The sequence below is a fragment of the Gordionus sp. m RMFG-2023 genome, chromosome 2 (genome assembly GCF_954871325.1).
Source record: "Gordionus sp. m RMFG-2023 chromosome 2, tfGorSpeb1-WG-v2, whole genome shotgun sequence".
NCBI classification, from domain to species: domain Eukaryota; kingdom Metazoa; phylum Nematomorpha; class Gordioida; order Chordodea; family Parachordodidae; genus Gordionus; species Gordionus sp. m RMFG-2023.
The window spans coordinates 34,691,136-34,710,766 of record NC_088776.1 but is presented as its reverse complement, the minus strand read 5'-3'; the positions used below and the strand labels follow the sequence as shown (position 1 = coordinate 34,710,766).

The 19,631-nt window shown below is 28.9% G+C and overlaps 1 protein-coding gene across 2 annotated transcripts in view; it reads left to right on the top strand.

Moving 5' to 3' along the window:
* LOC135923444 (gamma-aminobutyric acid type B receptor subunit 2-like) overlaps positions 1 to 19,631 on the top strand; it is a 69,139-nt gene that overhangs the window by 46,024 nt on the left and 3,484 nt on the right. The window contains exons 13-18 of one of the 2 annotated variants that reach the window (XM_065458185.1): positions 9,177 to 9,299; positions 10,210 to 10,320; positions 10,461 to 10,685; positions 10,928 to 11,086; positions 14,581 to 14,659; positions 15,337 to 15,493. In XM_065458185.1, coding sequence (XP_065314257.1) covers positions 9,177 to 9,299; positions 10,210 to 10,320; positions 10,461 to 10,685; positions 10,928 to 11,086; positions 14,581 to 14,659; positions 15,337 to 15,493 — 854 coding nt within the window. Of the gene's footprint in view, positions 1 to 9,176; positions 9,300 to 10,209; positions 10,321 to 10,460; positions 10,686 to 10,927; positions 11,087 to 14,580; positions 14,660 to 15,336; positions 15,494 to 19,631 lie in introns of those variants that run through there. The other variant, XM_065458186.1, reaches the window with a different exon arrangement.

Genomic DNA, 19,631 nt, shown 5'->3' with positions numbered 1-19,631 from the left:
TTACTTTTATTATAAATTTCAGTTTTTAAAGAATATGATAATTATAAAAATAAGATTATCAATATAATATATTACAATAATAATTATCTATGTATTTTGACTTTTTGTTTTTATTAAAATATATGTTAAAAAATTAAATAGATCAGGTATATATATTACATACTGTGATTTATTTGATGAAGTATATGTAGACCTGTGTGTCAGCGATCGGTGGCAAGCTCAAGTTTTAAAAAGTCCTAACGGTGGCCAGCGGCGTGCCTCCTTTTAGCTGCCAACAATGTAGGCAGCGTAAATCGGCACACCGACATAATTTTTTATAATATATATTTTTTAAATTGATAAATTTTTAAGAAAAGCTAAATTAAAAATGTACAGTAAAGGATATCGGTATATTTTTACATCTCTATTGAAAAGAAAACTAATTATAAATTCAAACTCAATTTTCTATAGCTTTAATGTATAAAAATAATTTTATTTAAATTTTCCAGATATAAGGATAATTTCATTGTTCAACGTCAGCGCAGCTGTAAAGAAAAATCTTTGATACTAGGTGCTAGTTGCCGGAACATAAGGAATCAATTTTTTTTGGTTAGTGTGAAGATTGGGAAATTTGATTCTCTTTTCTCTCCAAAAATTTAGAAAATCCATATCCTTTGAATGGCCATTTTATGGCATTCCTGTTCTTAGTCATTTAAAGTGAAATCCTAATTTGTGTTGTCATAGAATGTTTATTGCTAATCTTGTCAAATAATTTGTCTTTGATATTTTCTCTTGGTTTTCAATCTCTATGTTGACTAATCTAATATCATCATATACTCTTTAAAGTTTAAGGTGGTTAATCTGAATTCGGACGATGTGAAATTTTGCTAGATTAGATATTTTGCCATAATTTGAAATCTTAGGTTTAGAAGAGACCAACAAAGATAAATAAAAAAAATTAAATATTATTACTTGCAGATCGCAAACCGAACATATTAAATAAAATATTCCCTGCTATCATTATCATTTACTACTAAATGATTTCTATTACACTTCTTAAAAGTAATGCCAAGTTCAATGAGATCCGTTTTGTGTAAAATTAAACTTTTTTAAATTTGGAAATAAAATGAATAGTTCCTCTACGAGATCCGATTAATAGGTTTGCAATAATGTTTACCAATTCTTTTCAAAATATTATTAATAAGATTTATATTAGCTCCAGATATGCTTTCGAGCACAATTAATAAACTATGCGATCTGGTTGTGACATATGATTTTAATGTTTTCATTTAAGTGGGTGATATTATTGTTATTATTATTATTGGGGTCACCAAGTTGTTATATTGACCAATCAGTAAAATAAAAATGTATAAAATATGAGTTATTTTTTAAAATTTATGCCACGGCCTGATTTTCATAATCAGCGTCGTTTTCGGCGTGACCATAACCAGTTTACGCACAGGTCTAAGTATATATAAGTCAAACACAGACCGGCAGGGTAAACAGCAAAATAGTGAATGGTTAGGTCCATTTAGGTTTGAAGCCAATTTTCAAAGGTCAAACTGTGGCGCGAAATCTATTCTGAAGATGTGCCAAATCTTGTAGATTATATAAAAAAACCGAACCGAATGGTGATGGACGGATTTTTATTTGGTTTGCAATGCCTATACGAACAATATACAGAACTGCATTTATTTGAAAACATAGATTTGATAAAATATGCTAAATAACAACGGTGACAATATCTATTTTAATATAGAAAATATTATCTTCAATAAAATTTAATATAAAAAAAATCAAATAAATATTTCATTTTGGAGCCATCAAATTCACATGCTAGATTTTATAATTTTGCTTGTGAATATATTTCCCTCTTTGTTAACAAGTCATCTGAGCAAATATTTTTATGCTTGCTATATGTAGTAATACAAGTACTAATTTATAAACAATACGACTACTAATTTATATTTCAATTTATTTCAAACTCAAATTTATATTAATTAATTTTCGAATATTCTATTCTATTTTTATATATAATATCTATAAATAATATTTTATTAATTTATTACATTTACTTCAAACATTTTAAAGTTAGATTTCTTCAATAAACCTCTTTGTAGGTTTACGGTTTCTTGATGAACAACGTAATGTGGTATTTGTATTTGTGTTGCTTCATTCACTGGCACAACCATTTTTGTAACTTCCAAAGAACTTTCATGATTTGGGATAACTAAGCGATTTCTTAACTGATCTGCATGCCTCCGTAATGTTTTCCCGGAAGATTCAACAATATAAGAATAAAGTCCTATTCTTTCTTTAATTACTCCCTCTCTCCATTGGTATTTTCATTATTTAACCCTACAGGTTGTGAGATTTCAAATTCTCTTTCCTTTGAATGTAAATCATGAGGCTTTGTCTATCATTGGCCTTTACTATTTCGTGTTCGGCATTTGATCGGATCCAATCCAGACTTGTTTTCAATTGCCTCCCAAGCATAATTTTAGCAGGAGATCTCCCTGTGGAGTTATGCTCTTCCAATCGGTAGGTTGTTAAAACCTGTGTCATAGCTTCTTCAGGATCGCTAATTGAATCTTTCGTCGCATAATACCGACCTTTCAAAGTTACGTTCAGCTAATCCATTAGTTTTTGGATGATAGGGTGCCGAACGTATTTGACGTATGTTATTTAAATCACAATACCTACGGAATTCCCCAGATAAGAATTGTGGTCCATTGTCTGACACAATGTACTTGGGTATTCCAAACCTAGCAAATCATTTTTTAGTCGTTTTATCATAGCATCAGCAGAAGTATTCTGCATTAAATCAACTTCTAACCATTTAAAGTAGGAATCGATACCAATTAGCCAATATCGCGAATCTACTGGTCCAGCAAAATCAATATGGATGCGCTCTCAAGATTCCTTACCAACAGTCCAAGAATATAGAGGTACTTCTTCAATACTAGGTCGATTTTTCTGGCATCCAGAACATATTTTGATAAAATATTCTATATCAACATCACATCTGGGCCACCAACAATACAATCTAAAAATAGATTTCATTACATTTTCCCCAGGATGTCCCCGGTGAAAGAATATAGAGGTACTTCTTCAATACTAGGTCGATTTTTCTGGCATCCAGAACATATTTTGATAAAATTTTCTATATCAACATCACATCTGGGCCACCAACAATACAATCTAAAAATAGATTTCATTACATTTTCCCCAGGATGTCCCCGGTGATTCATTCCTAACACTGCATTTCTTAATTTATTAGGAATAACCAATCTCCCATTCCATTCTATAATATCACGATCGACAGAAAGCTCTTCCCGTCGATTATAAAAATTAACTATTTCTTTTTATGATGATCAAAGTTTCGCGAACTTTGCTGAATATGTATTGCTATTTTTTTTAATATTAAATCTTGCTTCGACTCTTTTCGTAGAATATTTTCTGACAATTGCATATCATCCAAATTAACACTTCGAATATCCTAAGCATGTTTAGAATCTTGATTCTCTTCCGTGTCTAATATCGGAAGCCTAATGCGTCGGCGATTACATTTTTATTACCAGGTCTATATTCTATTGTAAAATCATAAGAGGCCATCTTCCAGGCCCAACGTGTCAAACGATTATTATAAATTTTAGGTAAATCGCGTTTCTCCCCAAATAATCACTCTAATGGTTTATGATCAGTTCGAAGTAAAAATTTTCTACCATAAATAAATGAATGAAATTTTTCAATACCAAATAAAAGTCCTCGAGCTTCTTTATGAGGGTAGTGTTTCTCTGATTCTAATAAAGTACGTGACGCAAACGAAATAGGTTTTGTCCTTCCGTCTACTAATTGATGTAACAACATAGCCCCTAATCCTGAATTAGATGCATCGCATTCCAAAATTATAGGCAATTGCGCATAATAAGGAATTTACGTTTCCTCGGATGATAAAAATTTCTTAACCTCATCGAAGGAATTTTGTTCATCTTTCGACCACCGCCAAGGTACTTTCACGCTCGTTAATCTATGTAATAGCGCCGTTTTACAATGTAGATTACGAATAAAACGTTCATGATAATTCACGAGTCCTAGAAATGATCTAAGTTGTTGTATATTTTTAGGTTTTGATGCATTTCGGATAGCCTTCACCTTTTCTGGGTTAGGCCGAATTTATCAATTATCACCCCTAAAAATGAAACCGATTTTTGTAAAAATCTCACTTTTGTCAATTTCGCCTTAAGACCTGCTGCATGTAATCTGTCTAACACTATTCACAAATTATTTAAGTGCTCCTCATCATATCGACCAGAAATAATTATGTCATAGAGACACCAGTCATTTGGCAATCTTTTAGTAACTCATCCATATATATTTGGAATATTTAGTGCACTTGCCAATCCAAAAGGCAATCGTCAATAACGGAAATAGCCCTTATAAGTCACTATCATTAGTAGTTCCTGAGATTCCGATTCTACTTCCATCTGTAAATACGCATCTTTCAGATCTATCACGGTAAATTTATCACCACCTTGGATTTTCTCTAACAAATCGTCTAAGGTAGGAATAACATGATGGTCATACAATAAACAGGGATTGAGTGTAACTTTGAAATCAGCACAAATTCGAATATCGCCATTACTCTTGCGTACATTTGAGGTTGGCGTTGACCACTGTACCCTGGTTATAGTAGAATCAATCTTTTCGATAATTCCTGCAGCCACTAATCGGTCTAATTTCATTTCAATTGCTTTGCGAAGTGGAAATGGTACCCTACGGGCTGGAAACGATCCTGGTACAACGGTATCCTTTAAATGTATTCGCACTGCAAAATCACCTATATGTCCTATCTTATCATCAAAAATTTCTTGATGTTTATTAATCAAATCTCGAATTCTAGAATCTAGTGTTATGCAACATTTTTCTTTTTCAATATTGTTAACCAAATTGCGTACTTGTTTAACCATAACCTGACGAGGCATTTCTAAATTGAATGCTATAATCCATGGTATCCGAAATGAGACACCCCAGTTGTATTCATTATTATCACTGATAGGGTCCTTGTCTGTGATCCAATCCTAACATTGACTTGGGTCTCGCCCTTAACGTCTAGCGGATGATCACCACATGCAGTCAATGGACTGGTTGACCTAATTTTTGGTCGTCCAATACTTGTCCATATATCCATTCCTATCAATGACGCTTGTGCACCAGTGTCAAAATCTCAACATCTAACCCATTTATCTCTGCATTTAGTTTTGCTCGATTTTGTTGAATCTTCCAAATATTATGAATAGAATCACTTGACACTCTTATATAATTTAAATTCTTTGATTTACAGCAAACTGCAAAATGACCTTTTTTTTAAAATTTATTACATGCTGCATTTGTAGCTGGACATCTCACTTCTCGGTTATGAATCAAACCACATTTGTAACATTTAAGTTTATTATAATCTTTATCATTATTATATTTGTATTTATTATTCTCTTTATCAAATGTACTATTATACTTGACTTTATTATAGCATTTATCAAATGTAGTCATCGTTTTAATTGGATGTTTATAATTATTATCATTATCATTTCTTTTGTTATTATCATTTATCTTATTAACAACAGGCATATTTTTATTATTTCTTTATCTGCTCGCTCTGAAGCTAATGCCAGATCAAGAATAAATTGGAAAGTCAGTACATTATTATCTCTATCAAGACCGTCGGGATATAGAGCTCTAAGATCTCTTTCCAATCCCGTTATTCCCATGCTAACCATAAACTAATCACGAAAACGCTCGTCAATATCATTAAGATAATGACAACGTTTGCCAATTGTTCTAATTTTATTCTAAAATTCAGTTATGGTTTCAGTTGTTCTCCGTAATCCAGCGTCTACATGAGCGGGAAGGGTAGGAACAGTTTGCATCCTATTTGAGGGGGTAGGGGTAGGCAGCTTTAATGGGGGTAGGATAAATTTTTTTAGGGAATTGTCTATTGAATTTTGAGATGAAATAGGACAAAATTTTTTGCTGTAAAAATTAATACTTTTATTATAGAACTATTATAATACAATTCATCGACCAAATCTATATATTGCAAACAATCATACATATTGTTTTCCAAATAAAACTTTCTGCTATCCTTTTAAATTACATTTAAAAGGTTTAAATATTTCAGCAAGCTCATAAAGTTATAATAATGAATTCATTGTAAATAATGGAGGATTTAATTGAATTTATTATCTAAAAAATATATCCTTTATTTTCCCAAAATATCGATAGTTGGTAGTAGAGATAGATTAATTTAAGTTATCCTTTATAAATTCTTTGAAAAGAGTATCATTATATTTAAAAAGGTGAAAATAATAATGGGGAAATATCGTTGCCGAAGGTAGCAATTTTTTAGGGGGTTAGGCAAAGGTTTTTCAAGGGGGTTTGCATCCAGTGAAAATCCTGTCATGTAGACGCTGCCGTAATCTAACGAAATCAAATCTAGAAGCAAAAGCTGTTGATGTCGGTTTAAATAATTTAAAACATATTGAATTAATTTCCTTAAAAGATAAATTTTCGATCGAATCAGGATAACAAAAACGATCCATCAACTCAATATTCCTATTGCCAAAAAATGTTAAAAATATATCTTTATATTGACATTCAGATGGACTTACGTTTTTTAACCGAAAACTGGCTTCCCATAGAAAAAAGTATCTTGAAATCGATGTATAACTGTCGATTATCAAATTTAATCGTAGATAAATCTGCCAATTTTTTTGAATCTTCATTTAAGGAATTATTTTCCCCATTTAAGGAATTATTTTCTCCATTTATCTTCGCCATTTGTAGTAATACAACTATTAAATTATATTTCAATTTATTTCTAACATCAAATTTATATTAATTAATTTTCGAATATTCTATCCTATTTTTATATATAATATCTATAAATAATATTTTATTAATTTATTACACTATACACAATAGAAGTAGGGATAGTATTTGAATTATATTTTTGAATATAACATTATACAATAATGCTAGGAATACATTAAAGTTAAAATAAAGATAAAATGTAGTAAGATGTACGAATTAAACTACAAAATAATAGGGATGTCATTATTTCACTACTTACCTTATATAATTTGATTCTATTAATTATTTTATTTAGATTATAATTAAAAATTACAAATATTATATATATATTTACTTATATTTCATTAGATTATAGTTCATTTATTTTATATATATACAGATTGTATATCAAAGTAATCAAAAATAAAAAATTATTATCATAGATTCAAATACATGTGCATGTATAAATCTACTTGATTCAATATTACACTTATACTTGATCTAATAGATAACAAAATATTTAAATATATATAATATATAGTCATTACAAAGATTATATATATTTAATTATATTTCAATTCATATATTTTATAATAAAAAATTATACTGATTGTATATCTAAGTAATCAAGCAAAATAAAAAATTATTAATAGAATCAAATACATGTACATGTATAAATCTACTTGATTCATTACATTGATACCTGATCAAATAGATTATAAAATATTTAAAATTATGTTTATGTAATATATACAAGTCTATATATACATAAGCTGATTGTATTAAATATTTATTTTAAAAGGTCAGAAAATTAATAAATAGAATATAACTTTACCTGTTTGACACAGTTATCTAATTAAATATAACTGGGATTTTCTAATATTACATGTATAAACTTTGAATATGAACACAAAATCTAAAATAATAATGATATATTATGTGATTGTAATTTAAGTATCTCTGTTTAATTTTGAGTAAGTTATAAAATAAAAGTTTCTGATAACCAGTATTTTATAAAATCATTACAATAAATCAACATACCCATCAGCAGTACTAATAGACTCGTTAGGGTTAATAGTGTTTGATTATCATAGCATCCAAACTAATACTAAAACAAGTGAAAATTTATAAATTATTTGACCAGTCTCGAATGAGCTAGATAGAAGGAACTGAAGTTGCAACTCGAATTACCAAGTAATCGCTAGCTAGTAAAGATAGACAGGGCGACCTACTAATATGTATAAATAGAAAAAAACAACATAAGATGAAGAAAAACCTTCATAAATAAAATAAATTTCAAGAGTGAATCAATCACAATATAGATAATTATGATACGAATATGCGACAAAAATATTTTATCTCTATATCAAAAACTTTTATTTTATTACACATTAGTAGGTCCCCCTGTCTATCTTTACTAGTTAGCAATTACTTGGCAATTCGAGTTGCAACTTTAGTTCCTTGTATCTGGCTCATTCGAGACTGGTCAAATAATTTATAAATTTTCATTTGTTTTAGTATTAGCTTGGATGCTATGATGGTCAAACACTATTAACCCTAATGAGTCTATTAGTACTGCTAATGAGTATGTTGATTAAATTGTAATGATTTTATAAAATAGTTCCTGGTTTATTTGGCTAATTCTAAACTGATCAAAAATTTGTAAATTTTCCTATGTCTTACATCTTGGTTATATAATGGTTAAATTATTATCAATCTTAACACTCCGATTAGTAGAGCTCACTAATTTTATTGATTTAATAGCAATATAGAAATATCTTTTATTAATAAAATGATTACAATAATTAAACCAGATATTTTGTTATCATAACTATATTAATAAAAATATTCTTTACCTTTCATTCTAATAATGCCTTCCATAACTTTCCCCAAATAGTGGTTATCTTGACAAAATTTCATCAAGCATTCTAAGATGTGACGCATCTAGTTTTATACATATGTCAACTATATATGCTCCCTCATGTATTTATTTTGATAATTATAAAAGAATAATAAATTTTCTTTCAATCGGTCCAAGTCGAACTAAACCATCGACTGATTGTAAAAACTGAATTGTGGAACCAATTAAGCTAAGAAAACCGGATCGTTGATCTTCACTTTAGAACATAATTCTAATAAATGACTCAATTAAAATAATAAAATGGTCAAATGCGTTTAATAAATATGGATATCGATTGCTAGATAAAATACCTATTCACTGATATTGGGTAGCAATTTTAATCAAATACAATGAAATCGAAACGTGTTAATAAAATAATCCTTACTATGAATAGTCGATATCTATAGTCATAAATTCTTTTATGTAAAAATTTATGTTGTATATATAGATAATTCAAGATTACAAGCTTTTCATAATAATAGGGGTGCTTTTATCAATTGATATATTCATACTTACCCTGTGGAGTATTATAGATCCTTTTTTCAAAAAGTCAGATACTTTACCGAACAAAGTAATATCATAATAGATATTTATAATGATTTTCCAATAATAATTTCTTTTCATAATAAGGTTGTTAATGAAACTTGTTCTTTTATAAATGATTTAAAAATAATTATATTCCCATTAACAGAACTATATTTCCTTTAGGGAAAAACTTGTCTGGGATAATTTTAGGAATTTTTAAAGCGAGATTCAAAAAAAATTCAAATCTAACAATTTTTTTATGAGACTTAAAAATTAATTGAAAGGAATAAAGTATTTTATTAAAAATAAGAAACTTTGAAGAGAAATATAATTTTTTTAGAGAGATTAATAAAGAATAGCTTCTTAAATAAATTAATATTTTTGGTTGATCCCCAAATGACCCTTAAAAAAATTTAATTAATAAACGCCCACTGGAAATCATAAAAGGCTCAGTTTTAAAATATGTGTATATAATTTTTAATATAACCTCATAAAGTATCATGATTAGGAGAATCTACCTAAGAAAATTTAATCCGCTTTTTAAAGTTATTTTTTTGAATCTGGTCTACCCCATTTATGCTTGAAAATTCAAAAATTATTATGGAGCTCGACCACCTTATTAAAAAATATTTCTTAAAAATATATTAAGGTGCCTTCTAGCTCAATTTAATTTTTGTTTTTAATTTTAAATTCTATTCAGAATAGTAGCCTGGACACCATTTTTGACTCTTTAAAATAGTTTTGACATAAGACGATGATATCTTTAAAATACTTTTAAAGGTGTACTTGTTCGTATTTTTTTAATTTAAAATTCACTATTCAGATCAGGTATTAGAAAATGACGATGTAGGGGGCTTATAACTTTTTTTGGCCGGTCTAAGATTAGGTTTTCTAGGAGGCTAAATGTATATAGTATTAATAATTTTTATTAATTATAATATTTTAATAAAATAAAGATGACCAGAATAAATTCAGATATCGAAGAATTATTCGTTATCGAGCACTGCACAAGTCATTACCTCAACATTTGGATGGCCATACTATGTGCTTACAAAGGGGTTTTAATGGTAAATTTGATAATATTTCATTATATGCAAACTAAAGAGCTATGATTTCACAAATTTATATTATTTCCTTGAAAACTGCAATTTTTTAAGAACCCTTTTATTATTATGCTATAATAGAAACTATTGTTAATATAAAACAGTTATTCGGTTGCTTTTTAGCTTGGGAGACCAGACATGTTACAATACCAGCGCTGAACGATTCCAAGTACATAGGCATTAGCGTTTATAATATCATGTTGCTATGCATAGTCGGTTCTGCAGTTTCTTTCGTACTTAAAAACGAGCAATCAACATCATTTCTCCTCTTGAGCATATTTATTATGTTAGGCACTACCATTACACTGTGCCTCGTATTTGTTCCTAAAGTATAATATAGATATTTCTATAATTATTTAGTGTCTCTATTTTAATGTTTCTCCTTCTTTTCATTTTTTTTTTTAGTTCTTAATCAAATTTTAATATTTAGATTACGACTATTTGAGTTAAGGTTTCATCGCGAAAGTTTTATGAGATCATATTTTTATAAAAAGTGAATTTCTTTTTTTATCAAAAAGTGAAAAAAATAATAACATTAAAAAACAATTAATCTCATTTTGAAAATAAAAAGCTAATTCAATTGAAAACCCTTTACAATTGTGGTGGATTGAACGAAAAGAATTCCTCAGATCGACCACACTTCAAAGAAAAGGACAAATATCACGATTTTCGCAAAAGAATTACAAAAATAGTTGAAGAAAAACATAAAAACAAAAGATTATTGGAAGAAGTAATATTTTCCTAATCAAAAAACTTTTAATGAAAGTATTGTTAAGAATCTCAGTGTAGTTTCTTAAATATCCTACTAGAAAATTATTTTAAGGTATTTTGTAAAATTCGACCAACTATTAAGAGAAAAACAAAATTTTGATTTTTTTTGAGGTTATTTTTATTCTTATTTGTGTGAGTTATTTTTAAAAAATCTTCTATCTATTTTTAACCTAATATTTCAAACCAATTTTAATCGCCGGGGTGGCTAGTGGGTTATGATTTAGGCTTGGAAACAGAAGTTTCCAGGTTCGATCATGATAAGGAACGTAAAAATTTTCGGGTTTTTCTTCAATGAATGATGTGTAAAGACATATAATTAGATGAATTTTGGAGCTTAGAGATGACACGCCGGTCACCGACAGACTTGGACAGCCGGGTGCTAAGGATACTTGTCCAATAAACAAAAATGAAGGACATAAATGAAAATACGAATATGAAAGCTAGAGCGTTCCCTCCAAGCGACGCACAGGATGTAGACCCATCCTGCGAAAAGTAAAATAAAGGTCAAAGCAAAGAAGACAAGGTTAGCAGGTTTGAATATTGGTACACTTAATTGCTATCAATGTTGAACAAGAGAAAAGTTGACATAGCGTGCATACAAGAGACGAAATGGAAAGGTCAGAAGACTTTAATGATTTAAGATGGGTATCAATTGTACTATAATGGAATTGTTAGCAATAAGAACGGTGTCGGCATGATCCTAAGTAGTGTTGTTAAACGGCTCGTTTTGAGCCGATTTTTAAAAACGGCTAACTCAATACTTCACCTGGAAAAATACTACGCAAGCCTAAAGATTTTGCTCATATAGAAGGAACAAAGGTCGATACATATATTAACGAAATCTCAAGGCTTAGGCTATATTTCTCTGGCTAAAATATTGAGTTAGCCATTTTGAAAAATCGGCTCAAAACGAGCCGTTTAACAACACTAATCATAAGTCAAGATCTAACCTCCTCAGTAGTAAAAGTCAACAGATCTCTGATAGACTATTGAAGATAAAATTCTACATTGGTCAATCTATACTACACATCTTTTCAGTATATGCTCCTCAAAAGGGTTGCAAAGGAGAAGAGAAAGATCACTTTAGAGCTATCCTTGAAGAAGCTGTAATGGAAATCCCTAAGGATGACCTAGTCATAATAGGTGGTGACATAAATGCGCATGTGGGAAAAGCAAGAGATAGCTACAAAAAATGCGGTTTTGGATATGGAGAAAGAAATAATGAAGGAGAGCATGTACTGAAATTTGCGCAAGCCTTCAACCTTGCCTTAACTATCACCTACTATAGGAAAAAGGACAATCATTTAATAACATATGAAAGTGGTGCAAGGAAACCCCAGTTAGATTATATGCTTATCACTTGCAGATAATTAAAAGATGTATAATAGACTGCAAACATCCCAGGAGAAGATATTGCCGCTCAACACAAGCTACTAGTCATAGATTTACACATCACAAATAAATCCACTCAAAACAAGATAAAACTTGAACTATGCATAATGAGGTAGATTAAAATCAATGACAGATGTTTTTGCAATCAATGCAAACATTGAAACAATAGATTCTTCACAAGTTAGTGAAAAAACGTAGACAGACCTCTCATCCAGATTAATAGACACTGCCAAATCAACACTGGGCTTGACAAGGGGAGGCAACAAATCATACAAATAACTATGGTGGTGGAATGAAGAAGGAAAAAAAGCCCTATATAAAATATGGTACAAATCCAAAAACCCAGATGAAAAGACAAAATACAAAAAATCCTAGAGAATAGCTACAAAGGCGGTGGCTAGGGCCAAGCATATGGCCTACGATGACATGTATGAAGAACTACATACCAAAGAAGGGCAAAATAAGCGAGAAAAGAATTCTAAGGATATAAACGGAGCTCCGAATGTAATCAAAAATAAAGATGGGAAAATGATAATAAAGGAAAAAAAAATAATGAATAAGATGGAAAGAATATTTTCAAGCTTCTCACTTTAATCCCCATATACTACATCTAGACGAACACTCCCCATGTCAAAACCTTATACAACCAATAACAGAACAAGAAATAACCACTCAAGCATATAAAAAACAACAAAGCTAGGGGTTCAGATGATATTCCTAGAAAGCCTTAAAGCCCTAGGAGATGAGGGAATATATCTACTCACAAATCTCTACAATAAAATACTGGGAAATGAAAGGATCACTCAAAAATGGAGGCAGAGCTATCTATTCATATCTTCATAAATAAAGGGGCTCCACACAATTCTAAAAATTAAAGGGGCATAAAACTAATGTCACACTGTTTAAAACTATACGAAAAAAGAATAGAAAAAGATTAAGAGATATAATCGAAATAGGAGAAACTCAGTTTGGCTTTATGCCTGGAAGATCAACAATTGATGCTATCCACGCAATTAAGCAAATGAGTGAAAAATACAGGGAAAAGAACAAAAAGCTACACATGGTCTTTCTCGATCTAGAAAAGGCCTTCGATAGAATCCCAATAAAACTTATCGGGCGGGGTGGGCGCTACACCACAAAAGGTTCCCGAAAAATATATAAGAATAATACAGGATATGTATATGGGCCATACAACAATGGTCCGTAGCACAACTGGTACTTCAATAGGCTTCACAATAGCTGAGGGAATTTATCAAGGGTCGGCTCTCAGCTCACTTCTCTGCATAACAGTAATAGATGTATTAGCACAGTCTATACCACAAGCAGTCCCGTAGAATATGATATTTGCAGATGATATTGTGATACTTTCTAATCCAAGGATGAAATGAAAGAAAGATTAGTGATTTGGATAAATATCCTAGAAAAGCACGGACTAAAAGTAAATAGAGAAAAGATGGAGTATATGGTGATAGGAGGAGATGAAACTGAGAGTATTGATATAAATGATTGGCAGATATCCGCAATTAAAAGCTGCAAATATTTGGGCTCCACTATACAAACAAACGGCACAATAGAAAAAGAGATAAAGAATAAGATTAATCAAGGGTGGTTGAAGTGGGGATCTTTATCTGGAGTGCTATTTGACAAAAGAATCTCACACAAATTAAAGGGAAAAATCTACAGTTCCATAGTACAACCAACTATTCTATATAGTTCGGAAACATGGCCAACCAAAGAATCAGACGAGAGAGTCTACAAACTATGGAGATGAAAATGCTTAGGATGATTGCTAGGGTAACAAGAAAGGATAAGGTGCGAAGTACAAGAATACTAGGAAGTTTAAAGGTAGTGCCCATTAACTAAGATAATGGTTAACAGACTTAGATGGTAATGGGCATACAATGAGAAGGCATATGAACTATATAGGAAATAAGGTTAAGAATGAAGTGATAAGGTCCAAACTTCAATGGAGCCATAAAGTTAGAGCCAATATATAATAATATTTCAAACCAATTTTAATATATATTTATTGTATTTAAATCATTTTTTTAACCTTATAAGAAAACAAAGAATCTAATCGAAATCATGACGCAACTAGGCATGGAAGTAACAGACAAAGAATCTCCCAAGCTCTCATCAGGTTGGGAAAAAACAATTCAAATCGTTAATAAATTATAAAAGCAGGGCACATACATGGCATATATCATCGCTGTATTATTATGATACTCTCTTCAATAATTCGATCTTATTATCATTTAAGTTAGATTAAATTGATATTGAGGACAATCATCAAACATAAAAATTATTAGTCTCCCTACCTAAAAATAGCTTATATGGTGTATATAGTGCATAGTTTACTAGGTTTATCAAACAATAAATATTACATTATCATCTATTCGGTAACTTAAAAATATGAAAAATGTTACTTCGAGCACCTCAATAAGGCAATTCGTTTTTTAAATTCGAAATAAATAAGCTCTTATGATCAATCTAATTACATACTTTTGAAATAAATTTTTTTTTTCTTTTTTCCTTCGCATTTTTGTTATTTACAAGAAAGAGTTTGTTTAGTTATAAAATCTTATCTTTTTACTGATATTTTAAAATATTGAGATATATAGTATAAACCAAAAATATAATTTTATTTAATATTATAGAAAATTTATCATATCTAAATATCTCTCTTACATATAACAATATTTTTTTAATTTCTTTATAAAATTCGATGCCAATCTTGTTAAAGTTCTCAATAAATTTAATAAAATACAATAGATTGGATAACTATATTATAAAAAAGAAAATGTAAAAAAATTACAGACATATCGTCACAAGAATGTTCTTCATTATCCAATATCTTGCAAGATGATCTCTGGCAGGTGCAAATAAACGGGAAAAAGATTTTTGTCCAAGCCAAACCATCAAAGCTTTCATCAATCACAGAATTTACAGAAGCCTTCGAGCTAACTGACTTAAAGTAAATAATTAATTTTCTCTTATAAACACATATTATATGTAAATGTTATCAAGTTATATTATAACATCCTTCCTTCTTGGGATGGGCAGGGGTGGAACCATTAGGTGATTTTTCATCGTATATTACTGCAAGGCTTTAGTTTCGTTTATTTGTAGGTCTTTTGAAGGGTTATATTTTTCAAAATTATTTTGGTTTTCTTATTAATTTATTTTTCCTATAAATTATTATTTATTATTTATAATACGATATACAAATTTTTGGGGTAGAGTGTATTTAATGTAGTAGAATAATTTATTAACTTTAAATTATATCAATGGGAACAGACAAATTTTGAAGGGAGCCCCCCCCCCCTCCTCTTTACTATTCCTATGATAAACAAATAAAATTATATGCCATTATAAATTATAGTCAATTGAGTGTTAGTTTGATCCATTCCCAACATATAATTAAAATGTATATTAATAAAAAAATAATAATTTTTTTCTGGTAATGGAGATATTAAAAAAAACTGCGGAATAAAATTATGGATTAAAATGCTATGGAAAATGAAAACTGAGAAAATAAATCAAGGAAAAGAACTAGTTTAAAAATTAAAATTGCGAAAAAAATGACTTTATAATTTCGTTAAAATAGAAACTGAAATGCTCAAATGTTTACTTAATTGCTCAGAAATTAAAAAATACTTAGCTAAGAATTTTTTTTACTAAATTTCACAAATATTTTTCTACAAATCTAAAACGATATTTTGAACGCTTTATATATTTTCTGAGCGATTTGAGAGTTTCAGTTTTATATTTGAGTAATTATTATTTTTTTCTGGGTAATTAAGATTTTAATATGAACATTTAGAAAATTCTAAGCATTCTATATTTTTTTCCTGGACATTGAGTATTTATTCTGAGCGCTTAATGATTTTTTTCTGACCATTTCATTTTAGTTCAGCGATAAAATAGGAGCGAAAAAAAATCTGTAGGACTATAACACTGAAATAAATCCGCATATATTTAAAAATAAAATAAAATGACTAAGGGCATATTAAAGGTCAAGAATGTTAAATTTTTAATTTTGCATGTACTCCAGGGCGTCAATAGGGTTAAAGGAGAATAAAGAATTTGCCACAACAAATCAATTGGGGCTTGGCATAGGTCCTAAAAATTTAATAAATTGGGCTAAGTTGAGGCCTAATATTTTTTTAAAATAGGGGCATTAAAAAATTTATATTAACAATGAGAAATGTGTGTCAAAAATCGAGTCCGGCAATGCTAAAAAAAGAAAAAATTTTGTGCCGAGCTTCTAGTAAGTCCAAATTCGGGGACATATTTTCGTATTCGCTTCCAACTATAAATGCTAGATATCTTGGATTTTTTTATTGTGTAGCTAGATGAATAGTTAACAAATATTCGGGCATGTTATTATTTTAATCCATGAAAAATAATATCGCAAAAATGCAAAATCCTTGTCATATATCCCCCCCCCCCCTTTTGATTCCCTCAATATAAAAAAATTTTGTGCCCGATAGATTATTTTTGCTAATAAAGCATTGACAAATGGCTAAACACCTTAGATAAAGGTATTCAACAAGCCTCAATTTAGAAGATGTAAAAAAAAATTAAAGGGAATTTTAATTAATTTAGATAAATGAATGTTGTAAAGCGGGGAAACCTGTTAAAAATATTTTTGGACTATTTTTTGAGTCGTACAATTTGTACAAAAAAAATTTTCAGGACTCGGATATAAATTTCCAAATTAAAATCTTCAAAATGAAAAAAAAATTATAAAAAACTAAACTTGAAATTAAAAATGAAGGGATTAAAAAAACAAACAAAAAAGAAAGAAAGCAATATTATTTTAAAAAAATGAACAAAGAAGAGCTTAAACAAAATAAAACAAATAAAAATAATTGACTTTATTTTAAGTATGAAAACTTATTTTTTGGGCAAATGACTATAATTGTAAATCTCAGTGATCTTAAGACAGATATGATATACAAAGAAGAAGAAATTTTTAGATTGGACGAATCAAAAAACTCAAAAGTTTGATTCAAAAAAAAAGGAGAAAAAAAAAAAAAATTAAGTAAAAAAAATAGCAGATTTATCGTGAAAATACAAAAGGTTTGAACCTTATTAAGGCGGTGTTTGAAAGCTTTGGCATACATGCTGTTTAGAATTCTTTATTGTGAAGTTCATTTTTTAAATATTATTACTAAGATCCATACAGAAAGTAACTACCGTTTATTTTATTAGTATACCCCATACATATATATCTATAAATTATGACAAATAAACAGTATTTATTATATATATGAATTAAAAACCAGTTAGTATATCAAAAAGTTCAATCGGTTTACAAGGATTTTTCAGAAATTAGATTCAAGTTGGAGTATTTTTTCAGCGGTTTAGGTGCGGTTCGGTAAATAATTATTACGGCATTCCTGGTATAACTTTTCGAATATTCAGATTATTCTTGGTTTAACATTTTCGTTCAAGTTCAATTTGAATCCAACAGGCCATTTAAAATTAGACGGAAAATGATACCCCTATAATATATCTTTTTAAAATAGATTTATTTGTTTCAAATATATAAAAAAAATTATCATTATAAGTTTTCGTCATCATATAGCTATGGCCATAAATCTTTAAATAATTTAAGATTAAAACGGATTACTTCATAATTTTTTTTAATTCAAATGCTTTTGAAATTGTGGGTTTAAAGTTCTTTTTAAGTTTGACACCAGATTTAGCCTCTTTTCTTAATAGAATATGAGGTTAAATACAACTAATATGGTGAATATGTTATTAACAGATATGTGGTAATGCTTAAGACTTTTCTTTCTCTTAGAAATTCCAAGTCGATCGTAACTATGAGAGGGGAAAATGTGTCAATATAGATAGAGTCTCAATGCATGTTTGTCTTTGTCTCATTCAATGTATAGCCATCCGGTCCAGTATTATATAATTGAAGAGACATATGTTACAATTAATGTTGTTAAAAAGCCCGATACGAGTTGTTTATAAAAAACGGCCCGATTAAGATTATAACTAAAATAACATTATGTAAAACCAAAGATTTTGCTCATAGCTGACAAAAATGCTTGGACATATATTTTCCAAATCTCGATGCTTACATCTATAATATATATAAAAGCCTTGTCACACTGTGACAGTCACACTTTCACAATATATATATATATATTTAAAAAATCTTTCGGCAAGAGCGTCGCTTACAAATATGATCGACTTAGGTTCGAATCGCAGCAAAGATTTTTTTTAATCTGGCAAAATAAATCAAATAGAAGATACGATTCAACGTTTGTAATTACTTTAAAATTAAATAAAAAGGTATTTCTTATATTTTTAAAATTCTTTTAAAAAATTCCAATTAGATTCCTGTAAAAGATAATTAAATGCACTGAATACACACTAATATTATACCTATTCCTGAATATTTAGGGATCAGTAGAACTTTAAATGCATCAAGTACTAATTCAAGAATAAGAGATTTATTTAAATACTATTTTAATTCTTGAATTTATGTATAATTTAAAATTTTATACCATTATATTGGGGAATCAAAATTTTCTCCTTTATTTGATGAGGGATGAATCAGAAATTTTCCTATCTTAAGTGTTATTTAAAAATTTATACTTATTTGAGGTTATTCTAAAATTTTCCATTATATTATAAAATATGTTAATGAAGTATATATTTAGTAATTTTTATTTATGTGCCTTCCAAATGATTTATTACTTAGTTACAAAATATAAATTAAGACTGTTGTTTACTGAAAGTTAATATAATATTTGAAGGAATAATAATAATCAGTTATATTTTTCAATGAATCCTATGATATATTTTAATAAATTGTTTGTTTAAAATTTAAATTAGGATGAACATATTTTCAGCATGTTACTTTAATATGTATTCATGAATTTCATATAAATACCAGGAGCTACTAGTAGAATGATGGGTAAATCAGATATTCATTTGATGATAATTTTGAAAAATTTTCCCAATATAAAATGTCAAAAAGAATTTATACACATTAGACAGATTTAATTCTTATTAGCACCTTACATCAGATCTATTTTTCTGGATCCAAGGAAAAAATAAATTATTCTAGTTTTTCCTGGGCTTGGGAA